Genomic DNA, 22,544 nt, shown 5'->3' with positions numbered 1-22,544 from the left:
ATATATTTTTTTTAGTTTTGTGATTTTTGTGCACCCCTGGGGACTGCCCCAAGAGTGCACAAACCTCCCCCTGCCCCCCAGGTGGCCCCGGAGCGCAGATTTAGCGATCCGCACTCACCTGGCCACTTGGCTATTAGATATATAGATATGGAGCAGAGGTCCATCAGTGGCTATTAGCAACAAGGTATAGATAGGGGCTCTGGGGCAAGGGATGCTCTGTCTTCTTGGTGCTGGGGGGTTCAACAGTGGGAGGGCTTCTAGTGTCCTGGCCCCACTGGTGGACCTCCTGATGGCACCTGGTATTTTTGGCCACTGTGTGACAGAGTGTTGGACTGGATGGGCCTTTGGCCTGATCCAACATTGGCGTCTCTTATGTTCTTATGAAGAGAGCCCTGGCGGACTCACCAGATCAAGCCACACTCAGATAAGCCTTCCCTTCAGCTTGCCAAGGCAATACCCATCAGCATGGACTGGGTCTCGACTGAGGAGAAGGTTCAGGATACAGCCCACAGCCAATTAGGGGGCCCCTGGGCCCCAGGACAGCACAAAGGCCCCCTCCGCTCGGCTGGTTGCGTGGGGAAATCCACAAGTTCACATTCCTGCCCAGCCCTGGATTTTCTGTTGCGCAAAACCAAGATGGGAAACTCCTGATATGCATCGCTTGTTTGGATGATTGTTTCTTCTGCTTCCGGGGAATTGCGTGTGCACCAGTGTTCCCTCTAAGCTGAGTTAGTGTGAGCCAGCTCACAGTTTTTTAGCCTCCGGCTCACACATTTTTCTCTTAGCTCAGGAAGGATGGCCCCAGAGCAAACTAATTAATGCAGCAGCCAAATTGCTCGCTCACAACTTTAATGCCAGTAGCTCACAAAGTAGAATTTTTGCTCACAAGACTCCACAGCTTAGAGGGAACATTGGTGTGCACACAAAAGCATATACCCCAAAATACTCAGAACTTTGTTGGTACTAAAGGTGCCGCTGGACTCCCAATTCCATTCTGCCGCTGCTGCTTCTGCAATTGCAACCTTTTGCGCTAGGGTTTTTTTTTTTTTTAATAATAATTTTGCTGAAGGCCACCCCAAATACTGTTTTACAACACAAGCACGAGGGTAGACGTCTCCAAGAAGTCTCTTATGTGTTCACATAAGAGCAGCCCCGCTGGGTCAGACCAGTGATCCGTAGAGTCCCACATCTTATCTCACATAGTCACCAACCAGTTCCTCTGGAGGTCCAACAGCAGGACACAGAGGCCAAGGTAGGGATGCCAGCCTCCAGGGGAGACCTGGGAATCCCCCAGGAATTACAGCTCATCTCCAGACTACAGAGATCAGTCCCCCTGGAGGAAACAGATGCTTTGGAGGGTAGACTGTAGGGTATCTCACCCAGCTAAGGTCTCTGTCCCCCCCCAGGTGCCACCCCCCAAATCTCCAGGAATTTCCCTAACCTGGATCTGGCAACTCTACCTCCCCCGCCAGGCTAGGCAACCCTAGACAAAGGCCTTCCCCTAATGTTGCCTCCTGGCACTGGGGTCCTTTTAGCCCCGGCAGTGAAAGTTTTCTCGCAAATTCAGCATGCCAGTCAGAGCAAGAGCCAGGCTGAATTGGTCCAAAGAGGTTCTCTAGACCTGTTTCCAGCTGACTCTCTGGGAGACCCTGACGAGCCAAGGACAGGAAGGTTTTGGGGGAAAGGGCAGCACATTGAGCACTGAGCACATTAAGAAGCCTCCCGGCCATTATTATTTGGAGTATGTACACCCTTGCCTGTCTGCCAAGATGGCCACTCGAGGCAGCGATCTTTAGTTGTTTTACTGATGGCCATAAAGCTGCAGCTAGGGTTGGCAGCCTCCAGGGGGTAGAAGCCAAAAATGAGAGCTCACGGGAGGAAGTGGAATTCCAGAAACAACATCCGTGACAAAAATAACGAAGAGTCAATAAAGGTGAGTTGCAAAAACGTTTACTGTAGTAATTTCTGTAGAAAATTCTCTTCTATAATCTCTCACATGCTAGCTAATACCGCGCAGTGCAAACAATTCGTTTCACAATATTTGCCTTATCTGAGCGTGCAGCAATCCCAGTTCTTATCAATTACTACTTATCAGCTCTTCAAAGAAGCATTCCAGGTTCTGTTATTAGAGAGTGAACATGGAATGTTTCCTTCAAGAGCTGATAAGTAGTAATTGATAAGAACTGGGATTGCTGCACGCTCAGATAAGGCAAATATTGTGAAACGAATTGTTTGCACTGCGCAGTATTCGTTGCGTGTGAGAGATTATAGAAGAGAATTTTCTACAGAATGGCTACAGTAAACGTTTTTGCAGCTTATCTTTATTGACTCTTGTCTCTTTGTCAATGTTCCCTCTAAGCCGTGGAGTATTGTGAGCAAAAATCCTACTTTGTGAGCTACTGGCATTAAAGTTGTGAGCAAGCGATTTGGCTACTACATAAATTAGTTTCCTCTAGAGCCATCCTTCCTGAGCTGAGACAAAAATGTGTGAGCCGGAGGCTAAAAAATGGTGAGCTAGCTCACACTAACTCCGCTTAGAGGGAACACTGCTCGTCGTTATTTTCGTCAGGGATGTTGTTTTTGGGGTTCTTCAGCCTCCAGGTGGTGGCTGGAGATCTCCTGGGACTACAACCAATGTTCCCTCTAAGCTGTGGAGTCTTGTGAGCAAAAATTCTCCTTTGTGAGCTACTGTCATGAAAGTTTTGAGCAAGAGATTTGGCCACTGCATCAATGAGTGTGCTCTGGAGCCATCCTTCCTGAGCAAAGACAAAAAAATGTGTGAGCCGGAGGCTAAAAAACTGTAAGCTAGCTCACACTAACTCAGCTTAGAGGGAACACTGACGACAACTGATCTCCAGGCAACAGTGGTCAGCCTCTCTGGAGAAAATGACCACTTTGGAAGGCGGACTGTATGGCGTTTACCCCCAACGAGGCCCCTCCCCTCCCCAAACCAAACCCTGCTCAGGCTCCACCCCCAAAATCTCCACATATTTCCAAGCCCGGAGGTGGAAACCCAAGTTGCAGCTGACTTATGGCGACCCCTCACAGGGATCTTCCAGGCAAGAGACCCTTCAGAGGTGTTCTGCCATTGCCTGCCTCGGCAAAGCAACCTTGGACTTCCTTCGTGGCCTCCTGTCCAAGTTCTAACCGGGGCCGACCCTGCTTAGCTTCCGAGGTCAGGCGAGACGGGTCTAGCCTGGGCCCTCCAGGCCGGGGCTTTAAGGCGCCTTACAACGCGCTAAGTTTAACACGGGAGAATCACCAGAACAAAATATATCGCTGCCGCCTTTCAACTTAGGGCTCATAGCGTTGGTTGGTTCAGAGAACATATAGTATCTTGTTAAAATCCTTAAAAATCAACAAACTCACAAGATATGCAATATGAAGTAAATAAATAAAAACTATTCTTATGCTCATACAACTGGGGGTGGAGAAGGAGGAGGAGGAGAGAGAGAGAGAGAGAGAGAGAGAGAGAAAGAGAGAGAGAGAGAGAAAGAGAGAGAGAAAGAGAGAGAGAAAGAGAGAGAGAAAGAGAGAGAGAGAGAGAGAGAGAGAGAGAAAGAGAGAGAAAGAGAGAGAAAGAGAGAGAAAGAGAGAGAGAGAGAGAGTGGTATAGAGAGAGAGAGAGAGAGAGAGAGAGAGAGAGAGAGAGAAAGAGAGAGAAAGAGAGAGAAAGAGAGAGAAAGAGAGAGAAAGAGAGAGAAAGAGAGAGAAAGAGAGAGAAAGAGAGAGAGAGAAGGGCTTGGCTGAGGCTGCCTAGAATGCTTAGGGCAGAATTGGGGGCTTCTCAGCCACTCTTAGCTACGAAACCCAATGAATACCTACTGAAGAAAGCTCAGCAGGGCAGACAGGGCCTTACCTGTGGCGGCCCTCCACAAAACACCTTGTTTGGTGCATTCATCACCACACCTCTCCCAGGAGCCAAAAGGCCTTATTCTAGCAAGTCTTCTCCTATACGCCACTGGTCCTTTGTTTTGCAGTACTGAGTTTTATTTTGATTCTGTTATTAACTTTACTTGAATTTCAGTTGCCACCTTGAGTGTCTGCCATGGGAAGGCAGGTTAGAATATTTCGCCCCCAAAGTCATACCTTGCCATTTTCAATCTCCTCTTCAGATCCACTGTCTTCTGAGGTGGCTTCCTCACGCTCCTTTGACTTAGGCATTCTGAAAAAGAAACGTGGTCCTTAAGGCATCTTTTAAAAAACAGGTTTCTCTAAAAGGGGATGCAGAGGACGCAGATCCTAGATGTGGTGCCATGAGGTCTGTTACGATAGTCTCTATCCTCCATCTCCTTCCCTTATCCCTTACTTCGGTAATGCTCTTTCCACTGTTTCAGAGCTGCTACAAACCGCCAACTCTGTGACATCACAGCAGCTCAGCCAATCCTACAGGAGATTTCCAGATATCGAAGAGCTGCCGTCAGAGAGACATGAAGGTCAGGCCCACCATAAATCCCTGGCAGCACCTTCCAGAACAAGCAGAAATTCAACTGGAAAACCTCCCTTCATCACTAAAGAGATACTGGGGGCTTTAGCCTACCTAAAGGCAGCTCTCAGTCAGACGCAAGTCCTTCTAAACACCAAGCAACCATAGAAGGCCCTAGGGTTGCCAGCTCCAGCCTGGGAAATTCCTGGAGATTTGGAGGAGGGAGCCCAGCAGGGTATAATGCTATAGAGCCACGATCCAGAGCAGCCATTTTTCTCCAGGGGAACCGATCTCTTGAGACCTGGTGTAACTGCAGGAGAGCTCCAGCTTCCACTGGGAGATTGGCGACCTTACCACACAACCTTTTCCCCTCAGTGTACCAATCTACATGGATTTTTCAAGTACCGTCTGCATTTGGTACAGCTAAGATTTTAAGGCCGAAAACCAAAATCCTCTTCCCAAGGGCAGGCCTCCTTCTGCACAAGCGAGCCTCTTAACATTTGGTCCAACATAGACATCAAGCAATATTTACCGTTTTATACACGACGACAAACTGTATCAAGATTACTGCAAAAAAAGTCCTATCCCCCCCCCCAAGCCATTTGCTGCGGAATAAGCTCAGATTCGAGAACGTCAAAATGGGGGTTTTATGCCTTGACCTGGATAGCCCAGGCAAGCCCAGTCTCATCAGATCTAGGAGGTCTCTAAGGAGGGCCGACTCTGGCAAGTACTTTGGAAGGGAGACCTCCAAGGAATACCAGGGCCAGGACGCAGAGGCAGGCAGGGCTCTTTTTGTAGAAAAAGCCCAGCAGGAACCCATTAGCATAATAGGCCACACCCAACAGCAGAAACTCATTAGCCTATTAGGCCACACCCATGACAGCACATTAACATATTAGGCCACACCCCCATGTTACCAGAAGTGTGGGCATCCAGCCACACCCACCTTTTGCTTCTTATTCTGTTTACCTTGTTTGTTGTCAAAACCCAGGGCTTTTTTTGTAGCAGGAACCCCTTTGCATATTAGGCCATACACCCCTAATGTAGCCAATCCTAATGAGTTTCTGCTGTTGGGTGTGGCTTATTATGCTAATGAGTTCCTGCTGGGTGTGGCCAACTTGGGAGCCAGCCGAAACTCCGTTCCTGTGCGTTCCTGCCCAAAAATAGCCCTGGAGGCAGGTAATACCAAGCCGCCTCTTTGAGATATCCAAGCCCCACTAGGGGACGCCAGAAGTCACCATGACTTCCAGACTTGCAAGCGCACACACACAAATTCACCAAAAAAATCCAACAGGTCCAGGTGAGCAAGAACCTCTTCATAGCTAACAGTTCAGCCCTGCACCAGTGTAGCTAATAAAGACACCACCAAGAACAGCAAAGAGGGTCTGCTTGACTCAGAGTTGCCTTACTCCACCTCCCCAGTCAACATAGGGATGCCAGCCTCCAGGTGGGGCCTGGGGATCCCCTGGAATTAAAGCTTATCTCCAAACTACAGAGATCAGGCCCAAGGGAGAAAATGGATGCTTGGGAGGGTGGACTCTATGGCGTTATACTCCACTGAGGTCCCCGTCTTCCCAGGGTTCCATCCCCAAATCTCCAGGAATTTCCCAACCTGGAGCTGGCAACTGTTCCTTCCCATTCCTCACCAGTGGCCAGAGGAGACCTAGCAACCCGACAGACTCAAGTGGTGAAGAAAAAAACAACACTCCGCCCATGCCCAAAGGCACCAACTACTACCTGCTCTAAGACACAGCCCCGTTCAAAGCAAATCTTAAGGGACGGGTCAGTTGGGTTGTTAAAAGGGCCCCAGGTACTATCCATAGGAGACAGCTTAAGGGGCCCAGGCATCGCAACCCGACAGACTCAAGTGGTGAAGAAAAAAACAACACTCCGCCCATGCCCAAAGGCACCAACTACTACCTGCTCTAAGACACAGCCCCGTTCAAAGCAAATCTTAAGGGAAGGGTCGGTTGGGTTGTTGAAAGGGCCCCAGGTACTATCCATAGGAGGCAGCCTCCCCCTCACCTTTAGGGGCCCAGGCATCGCTTGAATGCTGCAAGACAAAATCCCCCATCACAGAGGCTGTTAAAAAGCAACTGCTTTAGGACTGCCTGTAGCAAAAAGCAGGCTCTTCATGCTTAGCACCTGAAATACCAGCCTCACAAAGAAGAAGGGGGACCCCAGTCTACCCTTAAACAGCCTCTTCCTTACCTACAAACACAACTAAAGCCAGCTGGCCCTCACCTCTGCCCTTCCCTATCTTTATATCCTCCCTCCTGGGCCAGCCTGCCTCCCAGCATCCCAGCCAGCACCCAACAGGTCCAGGTGAGTTAACTCATCACTTTGTAGGGCAGCCTCCAGAGCCACTTCAACTAGATCACCTGTCCGCTCTAGAAGGTCAGCTGGGTCCGTCTGCAGTAGCAAAAACCAAGCAGGAATCTTCAAGATCAAATCATTTTTATCCTAGCACAAAATTTCACAGATAGGGTTACTAACAGGCCTGGAGAAAGATTCAGGTGGAGTCACCATGTTGGTCTGGAGCGGCAGAACGAAATCTGAGTCCGGTGGGCACCTTTGTGACCAACAAAGTTTTATTCAAGGTATTAAGCTTTTGTGTGTACACACACTTCTTCAGATACAGTGAAATGGAAGTTGCCAGTCCATACAAATAAGTAGAGGGTGAGCAACAAATTAGCATCGAGTGTAATAAAGGCATTTAATCGATTCAAGGACCAAACTGGAATGACAAGCTTAGTTTATATGGCCACCATTTGTTTGGGTTTAATTGGATGGGGGGACATAGGGAAGGAAATGAATATAACAGAACTGGAGACCAATGGACAGAGGTGCCCTTCTTAAATGTGGAATGCTGAGAGTAATTAACGGAAGAAGAAGAGATTGGATTTGTACCCCACCCTTCACTCGGAGTCTCAGAGCGGCTTACAAACTCCTTCCCCTCCCCACAGCAGACACCCTGTGAGGTAGGTGGGGCTGAGAGAGCTCTGAGAGAACTGCCCTCGAGAGAACAGCTCTGACAGAACTACGGCTTGCCCAAGGTCATCCAGCAGCTGCAAGTGGAGGAGTGGGGAATCAAACCCGGTGCACGCATTTAACCACTACACCAAATTGGCTCTGCCATTATGCTCCATCCGGCTCCTCTCAAGCATGGAGGCGGCCTTGCAGCATCCTTTTCTTGGAGGTGGGGCGATCGGCTGTGCTGCGTACCTCCCTTGTCCCTTTAACTAAGGTTTAATGAGATGTTCGTTTCAGCCGCCCATTCCCACAGGTTTCTGCTAAAGGGACAGGGCATTTTACAAACTTGTTTATGGACTAGATCCTGCTCAGTCACATGAATGGGAAGCTTGGAGGAATATCTTTCGATAAACTGGAGAATCTCCACATCTGTGCATTATGCTGGCAGAGAGCTTAATGTCCATCCCGTGCAAGTTTATTTAGAACGTTTATTTCTTTAGGATGTGTATCTGCTGCCTCCCCAGGGAGCGGTTTAGACAGGCTGGAGGACTTTGCCGGCAACCGCTTTGGGGACACTGCAACTAGGGAAGCTGACAAATAGACTGTTTGGGCATTTATTTATCCTTTTATGTAGTATGAATTGCCCACTGGGGTCAGACCAACAGTCCTGGCTACTCAAAGCACTTGGTAGGGTTACCAGCCTGCAGGTGGAGCCAGGAGATCTCCCCAAATAATAACTGATCTCCAGATGACCAAGATCAGTTCCCCTGAAGGAGGAGGGTGGAGTCTTTGACCTTTTGTGGCCCCAGACCCTGCCTCATCCAGACCCCACCCCTAAATATCCAGGAATTTCCCTACCTGGAGTTGGCAACCCTAGCAGTTAGCCAAAACCGCCTCCTGAAGATTGCAGAGTAGCTGTTAATGTTCTTCTCCTTATCAGAAACAGGTCACATCTGTAACCCAAGACTGGCTGACACCCCACGATCTGGCCCAGATTTGCCCTGCCATCTGAAGGCCGCCCCGTAGCTGTGCCTTTAACAGCAGCCAGAGGTGGAGGTGAAAAGGCGAACTGATTTCTGCCACTGGATGTAAGAGCCCCACCATGCCAGGTATTTTTCCTGGTCACGAATCACAAGCGGCTCTGCGGCAAATGAACCTCTTGTGCAACTCAATGCTGTACACCTTTATTTAGAAGCAAGTCCTACTGAATTAAAATAGGTTTTTCTCCTAACGGAAATCTACGGCCATGTGGTCCCGATCCTGTGCATGCTTCCTCAAAAATCTATCCCACTGCACCATGGAACTTACTCCAGAGTAGGGGTGCAGAGGACTGTGGCTTCATCACAATAAACCGTACTTGCATACTTATGCCCATTTACATGAGAAAAGACCCATTGAGTAAAATGGCACTTACTTCTCAGTAACAATGCAGAGGATTGGTCTGCAAGGATGCACTCCTGTGCGTGCTTTGAACCTAATCCGAAAGATTTAGGTGCACCTCTGGCAACTGTTTCCAGTGGGATTTGGGGCAGATAAGCTCAAATTGTAGATTGAAAATAAATCTCATACAGTGGAGTGGGGACCCACTTCCAAGAAAACATGTCTAATAATTGTTGCAAGCAGGGGTCATTTCCTGCCGGAACGCGTTGGAACAGCACTTCGGCAGTAAGGAGCCTTGGGGTGGCCCCTCCCACCACCTTTCCTGGCCCGCCTGCCCAGGCGGACAGGCTAGAGAAAGCCTGCAGAGACCCACCACCACCTGGGGAAGGGAAAGAAAGGCATTCTAAACATGCCTGCCCTTTGTCAGGGAGTGTGGCATATGCAAATGAGTTATGCAAATGAGCTCCTGCATCTCTTTTTCTACGAAATGACCCCTGGTTGCAAATATTGTATTGTTGTCCATCATAAGAACATAAGAGACGCCAATGTTGGATCAGGCCAAAGGCCCATCCAGTCCAACACTCTGTGTCACACAGTGGCCAGAAATACCAGGTGCCATTAGGAGGTCCACCAGTGGGGCCAGGACATTAGAAGCCCTCCCACTGTTGACCCCCCCAAGCACCAAGAAGACAGAGCATCACTTGCCCCAGAGTCCCTATCTATACCTTGTGGCTAATAGCCACTGATGGACCTCTGCTCCATATGCTTATCATGTGGCAGTGAGTCCCACAAACTGGCTTGCAAGTTGCGGTGGGGGGATGTTTATATAAGACCTGAAGTATTTGAAGCAGCTAAATAACTGGGGAAAGGTGGGGAAAATACTCATTTTTAGTATATATTAAATATTTCTTGTCTAATAGGTTTGTCATCCTCCTAAAATAGTTTATATGATCTAGGTCTACAGAGCAAAGTATGATGAGCATTTAATGCTCAGAATTTTAGATTTTGTAATTAATTTTAATATTGGAACTGTTATTAGTTTTGTTAATACGCTTTTACATATATGGTGCATAGTTAGAATAAAATCAAAATATTCTTATTCCTGTTGCTTTGCTAAAACTGTAAAAGGGGAGTTGAGAAATGAAGCATCTTGGAAAATATTTTATTTCAATATATAATATGAATGTCCTTGATTAATATAAATATTCCTACATAATTATTTCCATTTCTATGACCTATATACCCCTTTGTTCAGTACCCCTATTTAATTTTTAAAATAAAAAACATTCAAGAAATAAGCAGAGCATTATGAGAATGCAATAAAAACTGTTATAAAAGGCACAGAGCCCTCGTTACAGCCTCTCCCCTTTTCTTTTTTTCTTCTTCCCACTCACCAGCCAACCTAGTGGTTAAAAGCAGCAGACTCTAATCCGGAGAACTGGGTTCAATTCCCCACTTGAAACTAGCTGGGTGACCTACGGCAAGCCACAGCACTCTCAGCCTAAAAATACGCACAGCTTGCCACTTAAGTAGTTCCAAAAAAGAGCTACAGCTTCGGCAGGCAAACAGTCCCCCTGGGGGTCTCCTGTCTATTCCACACACAACACCGTACGATAATCTCAATTTCCCCATCTTCATCTTTCCCCTCCTCCTTTCCTACCCGTCATTGTCTCCCTGCAAAGTTGTGTGTGGGTTGCCAGCTCAGGTCGGGTCCCAGTTGCTGCTGTCCGCGAGCCAGGCCTAAGGGCGCCATAGCCACTGCCGCCAAGCCGGGCTACATCGCATTGGTAGTGAGTTTCCAGAAATAGCTCCTGGGCCTGTCTTTGGCGAGTCCTCCTCCATCAGGGGACATGATAATCTGGGGGGAGCGGCCTTTCCGGGACTGTTTCAGCCCCCCAGTCTACTCCTGCAGCCACAGCTTTGCCGTCCAGAAATCCAGGCTTGAAATGTTTCGCAATAGTGCCGTGGTAGCCAAGCGACCCCCAACAGCCACAGAGTCCAGTGGGCATTCTTAGAGCGGCAGACGTTTCTGTTCTTTCAGGGAGCTTTGATTCCACGATTTCCCTCAGATTTTGGGAAGCAGGGGACGGGGCTTCGTCATGTGCCTTGCCCCCTGCACCTCACCCGGGGGAACTGCGTTCCCCCGCGTTCCCCCCCCGAAATGACCTCTGACTATGGCACAGTAGAGACGGAGGTACACGTCTAATCTCAGGAGAGGTCCAGGTCCCTCCTGAGATGCCAGCCTCCGGGTGGGGTGGAATGACCGTTCATCTCCAATCTATAGGGATCAGTTCCCCTGGAGAAAATTGATGGTTTGGACTGGTTGTTTTCAAGGCCGAGAGACATTCAGAGGTGGTTTTACCATTCCCTGCCTCTGCGTAGCAACCCGGAATTTCCTCGGTGGTCTCCCATCCAAGCACTAAGCCCCTGCTTGGCTTCTGAGATCTGACAAGCCTGGGGCATCCAGGTCAAGGCCAAAAGCCTTTCAGAGGTGCTTTACCATGGCCTGCCTCTGCATAGCAACCCTGGACTTCCTCGGTGGTCCCCCATCCAAGTACTAACCAGGGCTGATCCTGCTTCGCTTCCCAGATCTGACCAGGTTGAGTTAGCCTGGGCTATTTATTTAGGGCATGTTTTATACGACCTTTCCTTCAAGTTCAGGGCTGCATGCATGCCTCTCCCCTCTTTATCCACACAGCGATCCTGTGGGGGAGGCTAGTCGGAGAAAGAATAACTGCCTCAAAGGTACACAACTCACTTCATAGCCAAGCAGGGACCGGTACCTGGGTCCTGCCCAAGGGAACCTTTTCTGAGCCTCTCTCAAAATGCAGTTCCTGCCTTTTCCTGTTTTGCATAATTTCTACTTTTGCTAATGACACAAAACCATTCCCCGTGGGAATTTTAGCCAGCTGGACCTCTGGAGTGTGGGATTTCTACACACTTCCAGGTACAGCTGGGGTTGCTGAGAGACAACAGATTTTTCTTTTAAAGCGGAGATTTAGAAGAAATTGAACGCTGCATTCAGTACCTTTGACGTGCATATGGATTTGCAGGCCACCTGCAAGCCCACATTGGGGCAAGTATTTAGTACGGCCGTCTGTGTTTTTCAAGCTGGAACCCTTCCCAAGGAGCATCAAACTTTTTCATTATTTTTTTTTAAACACTGCTGGGGAGCATGCCAAACCAACCAAACAAACAGGCAGACAGGGAGAGTCCTTTCAAAAGAATTCCCAAGAGTTTGGCATAGGTGTGAAAACAGACCAGTTTATAAACATCAGCCAGTTTGGACAGGCTGTGCAGAACAGAGTTCTAAAAATTGACGGGGCCCCCTGCAGAACACTCGAAAACGCGTTCATTACCTTGACACCTTTTCCCTTCATGTAGGAAGGTCTCCCACCCAGTTCTGAAAGAGTGATTAGCTTTAGAAACATCCTTTCCCACTGTACCGTCAGGCTCTGTAGGATCCCCGCTCTGCCCTGCCGTTCTTATAGCACGGCCTTCATTTCCCCCTTTGAATGATACTTCCTGAGAAGGCTGATCGATGCCTGCAGTGTTTGCGTGATCTTATCGGCAATGTTTGTGCAATAGCCGACTTGTCGAGGCTTCTGAGCCCAGAGAGAAGGTAATCAACACAGCCATGGCGCTTGGTTTCCCACTAACGGACCACAGGGGTTGTGTGTTTTGTCTCCCCCCCAGATTTCCTGCTGCTGGGGGGGGGGGGGATTTTGGCCCGTGCGTTACAAATGCACAATGAAACAAGACAGGAAAAGGAGGGGGTTTTTTTGTTTGTTTGTTCCAAGTGAGCCGACCTAAAAGGAAAGCATCCTAACAGCACACAGGTGCTGCAGAAGATCTATGTGCCCCTCCCCCTCCCCTCCCCTGGCCTGCAAGGAAACCTGTTGTCCGATCTGCCTGCCCCGCCACACAGAGCAAAACCAATGAAGAAACTCTCAGCACCGCTCAGACAAGGTAAGAGAGGAAATCAGTCAACATACTGAAGGAAGAATCCTCTTAGTAGTCCTTTAATTTATATGTGCACTTTTTAAAAAAACCCAACATGATGTCCCCCCACGGCACCCTTCCAAGTCCTCTGACAGGCAGGCCCCAAAACCTGGTCCCCCAGGCTTCTGCCCCCAGAGCTGGGACATATGGCACAGTTCACTCGCTTCTAGTTTAGCAGCTTCACAAATATGGAACTGTCTTGTTCACAGAAAGGTTCCCAAGGGGGGGAAAGAGCGTCCCCATGCTTGATCAGTCCGGGAGGAGTGGTGACGTTATCTGCGGAAGTCCCTGGGAAAGAGGTGGGGAGGGAAATGCAGGCTTGCAGAATGCGAAGAGGAGCGTTCTGTATCTGCTCCTCTTCTCCCGTTCCAGTGTGGTGATTGGGGGAGGGGGGGAGCAAGAACCGGTGGGCGGCTGCAGCATCCGAAGCGGGAGAAGACGGTTGCGATGGGCTCCCTCCGACAGCGCAGCTCTGAAGGGAGGAAGGTCCGGTCACTGCTGCTTGGATTTGAGGGACAGCCTCTGGACCAGCTTGTAAAGGAGGCCAAAATGCTAGAAGGCAAAAGAGAGACACGGGATGAGCGCGAACCTCAGATCGACCTGAGAGCCAAGCACGACTGACGGGGGGGGTGGGGGTGGGATTTGCCTGCAGGAGTTCTGAGCTCTGATTCCATAGTTCGTAGCCAACACAGCTGGGGTGCGACTGCTGAGAGCAACATGCTTGGTACGGCCACAGTGAAACGCACAGATCTTTAAGGCAGCCAAAGACATATTGCAGCTTCATTTTCTCTCTCTCTCTCTCTCTTTTTTTAAAAAAAAGGCAGGGATGCTGGTGGACTGAGGGGTTCTCTTGTGTGTTTGCTTTTTACAAAGAAGAGGAAGAGGAGAAATAAGAGGAAGAAGAGGGGGAGATTGGATTTACACCCCGCTCACAAACTCCTTTTCCCTCCCCCTCCCCACAAGAGATATCCTGTGAGGTACGAGGGGCTGAGAGAGCTCTTGAGAGAAACGGCTCTTTTTCAAGGACAGCTCTTATCAGAACTACGGCTTGCCCAAGGTCACCTAGCAGCCACAAGTGGAGGAGTGGGGAATCAAACCCGGTTCTCCCAGATTAGAGTCTGCGCACTTAACCACTACACCAAACAGGAAGAGCCCCTCTGCCGCACAACCAAGCCAACTCACCTTCCCTTTTTTAAATATGCAAGATTAAACAGCTCTTGTGGCGATTGAGGGAACTTTAAAAGGGCTCATCTTCGGCGGACGTTTGCCTGAGGTCTCAAAAACACTCTGATCCAAGGAAGCGGGAAATCATTTCAAGCGACCCCCACAGGATAGGGGGCATCTCCTTGGACAGCAGCCGCCCACTTTGGGAGGTGGTGGGCTCTCCTCCTTTGGAGGTTTTCAAACAGAGGCTAGATGGCCACCTAACAGCAATGCGGATTCTGTGAACTGAGGCAGATCGTTAGAGGGAGGGCAGGAAGGGTTGCCTCAGTGCTTAGTTCTCGTGGCCCTTTCTCACACGCTCAGGGAAAAGCCGATTGCCATTTTGGAGTCAGGAACAGTGTTCCCTCTAAGCTGAGTTAGTGTGAGCTAGCTCACAGTTTTTTAGCCTCTAGCTCACACATTTTTTTCTTAGCTCAGGAAAGATGGCTCCAGAGCAAACTAATTTATGCAGTAGCCAAATCACTTGCTCACAAGTTTAGTGCCAGTAGCTAGTAAAGTAGAATTTTTGCTCACAGGACTCCACAGCTTAGAGGGAACATTGGTCAGGAAGCGATTTTTCTCCAGGCCAGTTTGGCCAGGGATCTCTGGAGGCTTTTTGTCATCTTTTGGGTATGGAGCAGGGGTGGGGGAAGGTATTTGTGAATTTCCTACATTATGCACGGGGTTGGACTAGATGAACCTGGCCTGGAGGTCCCTTCCAACTCTATGATTCTATATACACTGTGAGACAAGCTGCTTTTGAAACAGATGGGCATGTCCAAAGCAGTTTGGCATGGGAGAGGGGTGGGCACACAAATCGTTCACATCAAAGACTCCACTGGCCTAGCTTAACTGCTTTGTTTTAGCCTCAGAAACACTTTGAATCCTGGCTATAGACGGAACTGGCCCTCCTCTCCGATACAATATTTAAGAATAAAACAGACTTGAAATTAAGAGATATCTGTTTAAAGTTTTCCTTCAGCCTTTGACTATGTTGTCCAGGAATCAGAAAGCTCTCAAAACACTGGAATTCAGGGCATCCAATGAAGTTGATGGACAGAAGAATCGGGACAACCACAAAAAGCTGTCCTCATAAGACTGGCAATGAACTTGTGGTACAGCTCCTGGCCGCAGGCTACAGCGATGGCCTTTACCACAGGTGGCTTAAAAAGGTGGGGTTAGACAGGCCCCTGTGAGAGGTACAGCAAAAGGAAATTTCGGCTAAATGGAACCTCCACATTCAGAGGCAGATGGCCACGGAATACTATTTACTGTGTGGCAACCAATACAGTGCGGTACGTTGTCAAAGGCTTTCACGGCCAGAGTTCATTAGTTGTTTTCCGGGCTGTATGGACGTGGTCCTGGCATTGCAGTACCTGACGTTTCGCCAGCAGCTGTGACTGGCATCCTCAGAGGTGTTATACAATGGCAGGACCATGGCCGTAGAGCCCGGAAAATCTACAACAACTAAAAATACAGTGAGGTTTTGGCCTTTGCTTCTGGGTCTTCCCGAGCATCTACATGGCCACCATGGAGAAAAGTATGCTGGGACTATGTGTTTCTGACCCGGCGGGTCTTCTGTTTGGCTACACCTTCGCAGCTTGTTCTGTGTGTGTCAGAGAAGTCTGGGGTTTGTGTTCGTCCACTTTGCTGCCTGACCAAAAAAAAAAAAAATCTTCTGAAAAGGAGCAGAGCTGTAGCAGCAGTTTCCGAAGACAAAAATCCTACCAAGCACAGGGAAGTTCCTCCTCCACTGGGGGCGGACACTGAAGGAGCTTTATCAGTCAGCCCCAAAATGGCCGGAGGGCTCCCGATCTGGCAGCCCTGCTGAAGATGAGCTTGTCTGGCCGCCATCAGGATGCAAAAGCTCTGACTTCCATGACAGAAGACAAGAGAGGAGGGCAAACGTGACTCACAGCAATTGAACCCAAGAGAGGGCACCCAGTGACCAGCAAACCCCCACGCCTTCAGAGCTTTCCTACTAACAGTTCTTGGGTTCCCAGCTGCCCCCCTTGCAGAGATCTGTGCCAGGGACTCTGACGCCCCGCCCTCTGCCACCACCGAGCCATCTTCTTTGCCCTTCCCCATCGCTCACCAAGCTGCAGGGGACGTCCAATTCACTCACCTGGACTGCGACGTAGGCCACGCCGAGGTAGGCTGCTATGCAGAGTGCCAGGAGAAGGTCGAAAATGGCAGGCTTGACCCTGAAACAGCAACAGCACCCCTGTTCGTGGGCAAGCTCTCCAGCCCTGCTACCTCAGAGAGGGGAACTAAGGGCAGGAAATGGAGTTCAAGCTCCCCTCTGAAGAGGGGTCTGCACCTCTGAACTGTTTTCCCAGGCCGGCTACGTCCAAGGGAGGTCATGTCTACCCCACTTATTTCCTACAGAGACAAGGTCTGTTGTGTCCGGGGGCCAGTTCTGCCACCACTGATTCTAATGTGTTATGCCAAAAAAGTCTCGAAGGACTAGAAATTTCAATTTCCAATATTCACTTTACTGGAAGCAGTTCAAACGCCATCAGCACCAACGAGCCATGCGTGTTATACCTCGTTTCGTACAACTTTATCAAAATGGGTAGCGTTGAAATACCTATATAATATCAATCCATTTGACAAACACTCTATTCATATCCCATAGTAACACTCATCAGATCCATTCGTGTCAATAACACTAACGCTACCCATTTTGATAAAGTTGTACGAAACGAGGTATAACACGCATGGCTCGTTGGTGCTGATGGCGTTTGAACTGCTTCCAGTAAAGTGAATATTGGAAATTGAAATTTCTAGTCCTTTGAGTCTTTTTTGGCATAACGCATCACGGCTGTTTGCGTCTTCTCAACTTCCATCCTGTGATCTCTCTCTTTGGTTTGCACCACTGATTCTAATGGCAGGTAGACCAGTTGGCCCTTCCCAGCCGGGGCGTGACTTCCTCAGAGGGATACGCTCCTCCATTAGAAAGGGAAATTTCCATCCTTGGATCAGAACGTATTTAGGATGCCATGCAGACCCCTACAGCCCCCCAAAGCACACCTGCTTCTTTAACACGGGCTGCCCCCATAGAGGCAATCGGAAATGCTGAGGGTCAAAGCCTGCGAGAGCCAGAAAGGAGAAGAGCTCCTCCCTCCCACCCCCCTCTCACACCACAAGGAGGAGGAGAACTGATCGAACCTCCGGAGCAGCCATGTCCAGGGCTCGGCCTGGTCCGGGGGAGACGGCGTGACCCGTTTCCTCTGTTTCCATTTGGCCAACACCATTCAGATTCACAGCCCTTCCCCCCAGTCCAAGAGAGCAGACCCCACCCCCAGGTCAATCAGCCCTATGACAAGCCAAGATCATGATCACTGACCTGTACGCATTCATCACTTGCTTGAGCTGGTCATAGAACACGAACTCCGGATCCCTGTTTTGGTGAGAGGGGGAAGAGCCCAAACACTTAACTTCCAGACACTTAACTTTCAAACACAGCTTTAATGCTTAGAAGGCAAAGTTGTCTCGTGAAGACATTCAACTGGGGTCCTTCCGTGTGCCAAGTGCAACACCTGATACCTCCAAAACCCACATCTCAACACTGCAAAGGGCAAGGAGGCCCTGGCCATACCACTGCGGACTAAGTCCTGGCCTGCACCGACCGTGTTGCCAGGAACTGCTGGCTACAGGCTGTATTGTGCAAGCCCATTCCAACGCCCAATGCCTGGCTCCCCTGCGGCTCAAAGGAGCCTTAAAATCTCAACCCAAGGAAGCACGAGGCCGCCCACACCCCCGTGAGCATGCACAGCATGAAGAGGCCCAACAGAGCCAGCGTTCCCTCAATGGAACCATCTGGAAACCCCGAAGTTTAGACTGTTCATTGCTTCCCCTGCTGCTCCTTGGTGCCCGTTTCACGGTCCTTCCCGCTTCCACTGGACCACATTCCCTTTTGCTAAATGGAGCTACTGAAGACATTTTCATCTGCTGATTTTAATACTTCTTTGACGCAGCACCTCTCACCAGGGGATTACACTTTACTGGCTAGGCTAACATTATGCCGTGTATGGAAGCTGCTTCAAGATGACTCTGTGCATGGAGAGGAGAGGGAATAAATGTTCTAAACAGGTAAATGACTAAAGGAAGCCAAGCCCCACCTCGCAAGGGGGCAGAAGGCCAAACCGGAGGGGGAAAGGTTGGAAAGGTGACCCTTCCTGGCTGGAATGGGATCTTTGCATGTTTCTGGGCCTCCGTTCTGTTATCATCCAGTATCTCCATCCAATGCTCCCTCTAAGCTGTGGAGTCTCGTGAGCAAAGATTCTATTTTGCGAGCTACTGGCATTAAAGTTGTGAGAGAGTGATTTGGCCACTGCATAAATTGGTTTGCTCTGGAGCCCCATCCTTCCTGAGCCGAGACAGAAACGTGTGAGTTGGAGGCTAAAAAACTGTGAGCTAGCTCACACTAACTCAGCTTAGAGGGAACACTGATTCCCATCTCCAATTTGGGCAAAAAGAGGAAGCAAAAAAGGTGAAAAGGGAGGGGGGGGAGAGAATAATTAGGATCATAACAAGGAAAAGGATCGTCAATTTTCACCTATCTGTCTATCCTGATCGCGCTCTCTCTCTCTTTTAATACTATCTATTGGCAGCACTTTTGTATAATAGCAACAACACTTAATGGCCCATTTTCTACCTCTAAGCAGCTGACAGCAGCCGACAGTTCACCCCTCCTTCCCTTTTATCCTTGCAACATCCCCATGGGGTAGGTTAAGCGACAGAAACTGGCTGACCCAACAGTAAAGAGCAAAAGCCCCGTAGCACCTTAAAGACTAACCAAATTGGTGGCAGGGTAAGAGCTTTCGTGAGTTGCTGCATCAGAAGAACTGAGCAGCGACTCATGAAAGCTCTTACCCTGCCACAAATTATGTTAGTCCTTAAAGTGCCACCGGACTCTTGCTGTTTTCTACTGCTGCAGGCAGACTAACCCATCTCGGTCTGGCCGACCCACGGTGGAGATCTGAACTTGGACCCCGGAGGTCCAACTCCCTCCTCACTCACCGCTTGTCGGCCTTCACGTGGTGCTGCTTGACGTCTTTCAAGTATCGACTCATGTAGTATTCCAGGGTGCTGATGAAAGTGCCGTCCTTGTCCATCAGCTGAGCGGCCCTCGGCTGGCTGGTGAGCCAGTCCATCACCGACTCCATCTGCTCCTGCTGGATCTGCTGCGGAAGCACCGAGAGAGGGGGGCAGAGAGAGGACACGTTGACCTGCCCTGCCGGGCGAAGCCCACTCGGCCACACGCCCCGCGCTCCTGCCTGGGCACCACCCTGCCCCCGTCAACAAGTTGGCGCTCACTTACCATCTGCTCTGTGAAGACCTGGAGGTCAGCAGGTGAAAGAGGGAGAGGAGAGGCGTGATGGGGAGGAGCCGGTGGGGGCCAGGACAAAGTCGCTCCAGAGCAACTGGGAAGAAGCGGGGAGGGAAGGCCTGACCTTTTCCGTGAGGTTGTAGATCACCCGCGTCAGGGCCTCGACCACGATCCGGGTGTTGCGTGTCAGGACTCTGGAGTCCACCCGGGCCCTGCGGAACAGACAGCTGCGTCAGAACGCCCGTTCTTTGGTGGGACGCCTCTCCGGCAGAGCACGGCCAGGTTAAGGGGAGACCGACATCCCCAGAGGGAAGTTCCCACTTCCCTCCCAAGTCTACAGATTGGAACGGGCTCAGGGGTCCATTCCACTCGGGGGACATTTCTCCTCCCAGACAAGGAGCCTCCCTCCCCCACCCCACCCCACAAAGGAAAGCATCACTGCAAGTGGGCCCATCCCATAGTCGGGATTTGCTAAGGGTGACATTGGATTATGGGTGGGGGAGGTGGACTTCCCAGCACTCCACTGCACAAAACAGGACCCAGGCCATGGGGGGGGGGGGAGGAAGAGGCCAAAGAGCGCAGCAGCCAACTAGTTGGACCTTAAGAACATAAGAACATAAGAGATGCCAATGTTGGATCAGGCCAAAGGCCCATCCAGTCCAACACTCTGTATCACACAGTGGCCAGAAATACCAGGTGCCATCAGGAGGTCCACCAGTGGGGCCAGGACATTAGAAGCCCTCCCACTGTTGACCCCCCCCCCAAGCACCAAGAAGACAGAGCATCACTTGCCCCAGAGACCTTCTGGGACAACACTGGAAGCAGAGGTGCTGCTGGCCCCCCCGGACCCCTGGCACGCCTGCTGCTACAGAGGCACCTCTGCTAGGGAGCTCAGGCGATCCTGGGGAGGCCTTTCTGCAGTCAGTCACAAGACAGGGTTGCCACTAAAAATTTCATTTTTCATTTCCCTGAATTTCCCTGACCAACATTTGTCAGTTTCCCTGACCACCATTCAAATATAACCACAAGTTAAAAAAATGAATAGGTCGCGTTGCATTAACGAAAGGCTTAATGAGATGTTCCACTCTACAACTACACAAGTCTCAACTGCAAAAATATTTGTCAAAGTGAGAGATTTAATATCAGCTTCTTTCAACACTACCTGCAGCGACATCTGTTTTGCAAGTGCACCAAAAATTACACCAAGATACAAGCTTCAATTCAAGTAAACTCTGAATGCTAACAAATGACATTACATTTTTGTTATTGTTTTAAAGGTACGCTGAACATTATATAAACGGTCTATCTAAAATGGTTTCTCTGAAGCCACATTACGAAATGTAGAGTTTTGAAACTGCAGTAATACTCAAGTTAGAAATTAGAATAGAAGTCGTCTGTTTTTAAAGAATGAAGATTTAAGATGTAAAACTATCACTTCTACAAGTTTTCTCTTTTTATTTTGTAACTCTTTTCGTTTCTCATCGATTGTTTCTCTTCCACTTGCCACAAGATCACGCTCTTGCAGCGGTAGGTCAAAAATCCACGGCTTGAATATATTTTAATCACAATTTCCCTGACTTCAGGCCAATTTCCCTGACTTTCCCGAAAGTGGCAACCCTGCAAGACATGCGATGACAACCAGCTTGCATTTCTTTCTTTTAGAGAGAGCTAGCACTGGCCTCGTGATCAGAGTGCTGGATCAGGCCTGGTGACACAGATCCAGACGCCTGCTCCCTGTAAAAAGCCCTGGGTGGCACTGGGTTTCTCTTTCTCTCCTGGCCTCATCTATCTCACAGGGTTTTTGTGAGGACGGAACGGAGAATGAGAAAACAATGTACACCACCCTGTCCGAATTAGTATTATTTTTAAATTCGCCTTCCTTTGTGCCCCACCTTCTTCCCCGACGGGGACCCAGCCCTTCTCCTCTCCTGCATTTCATCCTCACAGCAGCCCTGTGAGGTAGATCAGGCTGAGAGCGTGTGACTGGCCCAAGGTCGCCCAGCGAGCTTCCACGGCGGAGTGGGGATTTAAACCCGGGTCTGGAAGATCCCAGTCTGAGACTCTTAACCACGACACCACGCTGGCTCTCAAATGCAATTAAAAACCCCCCAAACCCGTTCAAGCGATATCAAGAGACTACCAGGCTCTGTGGCGTCTCTGTGCTCCGAGACCATATGGCCAAGAGCGAGGTGCAAGGGACAGCGTATGTCGAGCGACTGTCAGTGCAGACGTATGCAGCTGGGCAGGTTTCCAGAGACAGCTGCTTGGCCCTTCCTGACTGCAGAATACTAGCCCGAGTGTGATCCAGCAAGTCTCTTTTCAGGTTCCCAGAGTATGCACGCATGAATACAAGTGAAGCTGCCTTCTACTGAATCAAAGCCTTGGTCCATCGCTGTCAGGATTGTCTACTCAGACTGGCAGCGGCTCTCCAGGGTCTCAGGCTGAGGCCTTTCCCATCACCTCCTGCCTGGTCCGTTCCACTCGACATGCCGGGGACCAGTGTTCCCTCTAAGCTGAGTTAGTGTGAGCTAGCTCACAGGTTTTTAGCCTCCGGCTCACACATTTTTGCCTTAGCTCAGGAAGGGATGGCTCCAGAGCAAACTAATTTGTGCAGTAGCCAAACTGCTCGCTCTCAACTTTAATGCCGGTAGCTCACAAAGTAGAATTTTTGCTCACAAGACTCCACAGCTTAGAGGGAGCATTGCCGGGGACTGAACCTGGGACATTCTGCTTGGTAGAAGCAGAGGCTCTTCCCCCTGAACCACAGTCCCTCCAGCATGCTCACAGTAGCTCTTAAGAGCAGCTAACGCAGCCAGTTAAGGGCTCGGAAGCCCAAGCTCTACCACTTCACTCTTCGAAGACTCCCGCACGCACACGCACTCCCCCAGCACTACCTCAGCTCTTAGCGCAGCCTTCTCACCCAGCGGCTGACCTCACGTCCATGATGCTGTTGCGCGGGCCGTCGCGATGGCTCTCCAGGTGGGAGACCGTGAAAGCCGGCAGGCGGCGGATGGCGAAGCGCTCGTGCTCCCAGGCCAGCATGTCTTCTGCCAGGTTGATCTTTTTGTGCACCATGGAGAACCTCACTTCGGGGAACTGGCTGGCGACTACCTGGGAGCAAAGGATCGCAGCCACAAGGGTTACGGTGGTCATCGGCCCATCTCTACCATCCCCCCGGAGCCACAAGTTAGAAACAAGGCAGCCCTTGTGTAGTATGAATGGGAA

General features: G+C 50.0%; 2 protein-coding genes across 2 annotated transcripts in view; both read right to left on the bottom strand.

The window, feature by feature from the left end:
* Window positions 1-4,164, bottom strand: part of LOC107110503 (activated RNA polymerase II transcriptional coactivator p15-like) — a 10,004-nt gene extending 5,840 nt beyond the window's left edge. Inside the window, exon 1 of the mRNA XM_015411289.1 lies at window positions 4,090-4,164. Within this exon, the coding sequence (XP_015266775.1) occupies window positions 4,090-4,164 (75 nt within the window). The remainder of the gene's footprint in view (window positions 1-4,089) is intronic.
* An 8,956-nt stretch (window positions 4,165-13,120) lies between these two features.
* Window positions 13,121-22,544, bottom strand: part of LOC107110502 (nicalin-like) — a 20,819-nt gene continuing 11,395 nt past the window's right edge. The window contains exons 9-15 of the mRNA XM_015411288.1: window positions 22,252-22,430; window positions 19,434-19,531; window positions 19,311-19,339; window positions 19,010-19,173; window positions 17,334-17,387; window positions 16,110-16,188; window positions 13,121-13,333 (exon numbers count right to left, since the gene is read on the bottom strand). Coding sequence (XP_015266774.1) covers window positions 13,274-13,333; window positions 16,110-16,188; window positions 17,334-17,387; window positions 19,010-19,173; window positions 19,311-19,339; window positions 19,434-19,531; window positions 22,252-22,430 — 663 coding nt within the window. The 3' untranslated portion in view covers window positions 13,121-13,273. The remainder of the gene's footprint in view (window positions 13,334-16,109; window positions 16,189-17,333; window positions 17,388-19,009; window positions 19,174-19,310; window positions 19,340-19,433; window positions 19,532-22,251; window positions 22,431-22,544) is intronic.

This window comes from Gekko japonicus, unplaced genomic scaffold (assembly GCF_001447785.1).
Source record: "Gekko japonicus isolate JY-2015 unplaced genomic scaffold, Gekko_japonicus_V1.1 scaffold2190, whole genome shotgun sequence".
NCBI lineage: Eukaryota > Metazoa > Chordata > Lepidosauria > Squamata > Gekkonidae > Gekko > Gekko japonicus.
Note: the sequence above shows the minus strand (reverse complement) of the source record. Positions and strands in the feature narration are given on the sequence as shown.